The 4,523-nt window shown below is 34.0% G+C and overlaps 1 protein-coding gene across 1 annotated transcript; it reads right to left on the minus strand.

Annotated features, from left to right (window-relative positions):
- Positions 1-450: 450 nt before the first annotated feature.
- Positions 451-3,766, minus strand: LOC101205687. The gene is made up of 5 exons (XM_004145585.3): positions 3,395-3,766; positions 3,250-3,294; positions 2,890-3,168; positions 2,621-2,802; positions 451-1,058 (listed from the first exon to the last, which is right to left on the minus strand). Exons 1-5 carry the CDS (start codon positions 3,606-3,608, stop codon positions 879-881), a joined length of 900 nt encoding a protein of 299 aa, XP_004145633.1. The 5' UTR covers positions 3,609-3,766; the 3' UTR covers positions 451-878.
- Positions 3,767-4,523: the final 757 nt, after the last annotated feature.

The following is a 4,523-nucleotide window of genomic DNA, read 5'->3' on the forward strand; positions in this document are numbered from 1 at the left end:
GATAATATAACTTTTATTTTTAAAAAATCAACTACCTAACCCAGGGAGTAAATTTAAGACTTGGTGAATGACTTAAAAAAATTAGAAAATGAAGATTACAAAGGTTAAAATGGAACCAACTTAAAAGACTAAAAATAATATTTTAACTTATTATATTATTAATAAATTCAACGATATAGTTCAATCGGTTGCCTTAAACCTTAATTTTTGGTCACTTACACTTTTTATGCTAGTTGAACTACGAGTATTTTGGTTGTGCTTTTCACTTGTTCTCAAGCTATAATTCTCTTGATTACTAATACATTCAACACAAGAATGAAATTTGAAATTTGATAATTAAAAGTTACACCCAAACTTCAGTATTGTCCTCACCATCAAACTTTTGCAATGCGTTTAGCAAAACCCTTTTAGTATCTACAAACTTGGATTCTAAAACACATGTATCCAATGTAATATGAAATTCAGAAAAATAATATAAATTAGGGTGGTCTAAGGTTTTTGTTAAATACAGTATAAAAATTTTACAACAAAAGGTCAGTAATAATAACAACAACAATGAGAGAGAAATATTTTTAAAAAGTTGAAAACTAAAGGAGGAGACTCTTTAGAGCCTTACCCTACTATTCAGAAAACAAGGACAAAAGCCTGCACGTGAAACCTAAGCTGTTGGTTTACTTTCACCATCACTAAGAACAAATTGAAGTGATTAAGAGGCAAAGGCAAATAGGACCACAAACACTCATACCCCTCATCTTCATACAAATACCACATTCCCATATGCCCTTTTTCTTCCATTTTGTATTAATTAACCAAATCTCTTCTTATAGACTCCTTTATTTTCCATGTTTTGTTCTTTCTCCATTTCAACACTCTCTCTTTTAGCACCCTTTTAGTTTTAGATGAGACAGGAACCTCTTTCTTCTTGATCTTTGTTCCTCTTTCTGCTTCTTCTTCATCCATGATAAGCATCCCCCTTGCTTGTACTTTTCTTCTGCTATTATTTCTTTATGTACCTTTTCTTCTTTTGCTCTCTCTTCTTTCATCTCTCTTTTTATCACCTGCATTTTGATAACGTTACATTATATCAGTGCCAGATAAAAGGCTTTGTAAAATCTGGATGTTCATTCAGGAAATACCCAGGTTGCTCCCTTTTTAACTTGGTCAGAATTCAGATTGCACCTTTTTGGAACTTTTCCACATACGTTTATGTAATAATATTTTGGGAATTACAGAAGAAATGATAGATTATTAACCTCTAATTTGTCCAGGGGCAGTTGGAGTTTTCAACAAAGTTTTCTTGATCTTAGTAGAAAAAACAAAATTAACACTGCTCATTTCTTGATGGTTTCGATGCTTGAGGATTCTGTTCAGTAGTAAATGGCAGAAGCAATGATTCATCAACCTATTATTTGTGCTCAATTGACTAAAAAGGGAGTATACAAGGCCACAACTTTCAGAAAGAAGGGGAAAAAAGAGCTGCAACTGCCTTTTTAATGAGAATCTCAAGAAATATATATAGAGAGGAGATTTCTTTTATTATATTAAAGGAATATATATGTAAAAAAAAATCTTGATGGGCTCCACTAAGGTAAAAGGAAAGGAAATGAAATAGAAAGAGAGGAATGGAAAAAAAAAAACAAAAACAAAAACAAAAACAGAGTTCAAGGAGGGAAATTTGAAATTTATGCAGTAATTCATGCATTGAGACACTGTCTCTCTCAATACCAAGAATCGAATCAAGGCAGGGTTTTCTGACATCTGAATATTATCACTTTAATTTCTAGAAAAATATGTTTCTACAATATAGAGACAATCAAAACTATATGAGCTGGAAAGTAGGCCAATATGAGGGGAAAAAAATCAAACAGGGACCAAAACTGTAACAACTTGTGGCTAACAAAAACAGTCCCCCACCTTGGATGGGTATAGTACTCTGTTTTATGACATGTATCGGGACAATCTTGATTTAGTTGCCTCATCCTTAGTGGGGCTGTTTGGGATAGATAGAAATAGATTGAAGAAAAAGCTTTTGTGTCTGAGAAAGCTGAATTTCACTTATGCTCCACTTGTTTCTTTCTTTTCTTAGATTCTATTATGTGATGCTTAGGTTGACATTTAAATTTTGCATCAACTGCTCTTCTCCTCAAGCTATGAAGAAAGGCAGGTCATACGTTAGGAACACCAGCATAAAGTTGTTTTAAATGTTCATTAAAACTGAATCGTATCCAAATTCATGGAAAGTTGAAACAAATGAGAGACATCAATTCTCCTGTAAAATCACCACTAAATTCAGTTTTGTGGGATGAATAGTGATTTAAATAGTACCATATAAAACTCCCTGAATGTGATTGCTTCTCCGATTAATAATAATTCAAACTCATTGGGTACTGTTCCAATTTCTGAACCTATCAGTGTGTTAAAAAATAAGTACTTAGAATATTCTATTCTTTCATAACCTATCCACTTAATTTTTTGGATTGTGTGGGGATTGGCTTAGGCTAGGGGTGGTTTAACAATTCCCAATCCCAACTACCAATTACCTCGGCATTGAACTTTCAGACTTTCCATTGAGACAAATATAATACAAGATTTAGCCTATGAAAGATTGGAAATGGCATACCTCTGTCACGGGAGTAATTTTAGAATTGGAATTGGGCGAGTCTTCTTCTAATTCGCATCTCTTTAAAGCTCTGTCCACGATGGGAGGCGTGGAAGCAGGACTAGGACTTTTTGAACCAACGTTTGTTGGTGTGCTTTGAGTTCCCACATCTCTAGTCAAAGCATTGGCATCCAGTTGCTTCTCTGAAAATCACAACAGAGAATTCAAAATCATCCAACCCCCAACTCGACTAAACTCGATGGTGTAAAGAAGAAGACAGATGATTTGACCTGGAATTGGGAGTTTCTGAACTACTTGTGCAATAGAACATGGCTTTGTTTGAGTTTGTTGTGAATGATTGGAGTAAACTAAAGGTGCAGATATAGCAATTCTGTTTGTAAAGTTCCTAAACGACCTCCCACTAAGTGATTTTGCAGACAAACACTCCATGGGCACTTCCCCAGAAAGTGGATTACATATATACTTCTCGGCTTCGTTCCATTTCGAATTCAAAGTAAACCCATCAAGAGAAAAGCATTCCCAACTGTTAAGCGACCTGGCTTGCAGTGCTGCATAAGAAGCAGCACCCAGTTACAAAAAACAACCACAAAACCAGCGAATTCTTTCAAACACATTTTTAATAAACTCACCCTTGATGGCATTAGTGAAGGAATAAGTAGCTGGGTCAATTTCATCTACAAAACAAAACCCCGAAGAGTTAAAGAAGAGAAGAATTCATGGGTGGGAATCAAAATTCCACAAAGAGAAAAAGAAAAAGAAAAAGAAAAAGAAAACCTCCAAAAGGGTATCCGGGAGAGGAGGCGGTGCTAGTGATGGTAGTGATGTTTGATCGGAACGATCTAGCATCTTCTCGGAAGCTTCTGATGTAAGAACCAGAGAATCGCCGGGAAGTGGCGGGGTCGCGGGTAATTTTGGCCTTGGCAGCCCATTCACGGAGGCTGAACTCCGGTTCATCTCGTCGTTGAGAAATGAATGGGGGTTGCTCCATGGAAATGGAATTTTTGAGCTTAACAAATTTACCAGACCTTCAAACTTTTTTTTAATGTCCCTACTGCTACTAAAAATGGCTCTTGCTTTAGCTTTGGCAAATACGCACTTTCTTTTTCTTCTCTCTCTCTCTCTCTCTTTTTATTTCCTCTTACACAGTTTTTCAAATTGAAATGAAATCTTTTTATTTTCTTTTTGCCACGTCGGAATGTATAGGAATTCAAATATTTTTGTATTGTTTTTCTTTTTTAAAAAAAGTATTTAGGTATTCTTTTAGTTGTCACCTATATGGTTCTAAAAAAATCAATTTTATGGTAATAAATAATATTGATGTGAGGCTATGTCGAAACTAACATGTGGTGTGATTATGACATGTCAACTTCATTATTTAAAATATGTTAACTTTGTTATTGTATATGTTGACCATTGTTATTATATGTAACTTAAGATTAAAAGACATAATTGATGTTTGGTTAAGTTAAAAAAAAAAAAAGTAATCCAACCAGAACAAAACTAATGTTGGAGTAGAAGCAAACACTAACTATTAACTATTCTATTAGCTTTCTTGAAGTATCTATATAAAGCTTAATTGCAAATATAAGTCAATTGAAAAGATATAGAAATATCATAGGCTTTCTTTGCCCTTTAAGGAATTCTAGATTCCTTTAAAATGAGGGCAAACCTCATAGAAATATGTAGAATAGTTTGGATTCTAAAGGATTCTAGAAAAGTTCTTTTAAGTCAAGCTCAATGAATCTCATGTCTATGAATAGGAGTTGTGTCCTCATTTGTGAAGTTAGAAAAAATAAAGGGAAAGAAAGAAAGACTAGAGAGTTATACAACCTTAGAGTAAAAAAAAAAAAAAGAGGTATACATTGTGAAAGTGAGTATTCTCTGCAAGTAAGTGCATTTTTGT

The sequence above is a fragment of the Cucumis sativus genome, chromosome 3 (assembly GCF_000004075.3).
Source record: "Cucumis sativus cultivar 9930 chromosome 3, Cucumber_9930_V3, whole genome shotgun sequence".
Lineage (NCBI taxonomy): Eukaryota > Viridiplantae > Streptophyta > Magnoliopsida > Cucurbitales > Cucurbitaceae > Cucumis > Cucumis sativus.

Excerpts from the sequence above, each read along its gene's own strand:
- LOC101205687 (XM_004145585.3), bottom strand. The coding sequence starts at position 3,608 with ATGGAGCAACCCCCATTCATTTCTCAACGACGAGATGAACCGGAGTTC. Across the intron at positions 3,169-3,249 it reads CTTCACTAATGCCATCAAGG|CACTGCAAGCCAGGTCGCTT; the intron begins GTGAGTTTATTA and ends CTTCTTATGCAG. Across the intron at positions 1,059-2,620 it reads AAATTACTCCCGTGACAGAG|GTGATAAAAAGAGAGATGAA; the intron begins GTATGCCATTTC and ends ATCAAAATGCAG.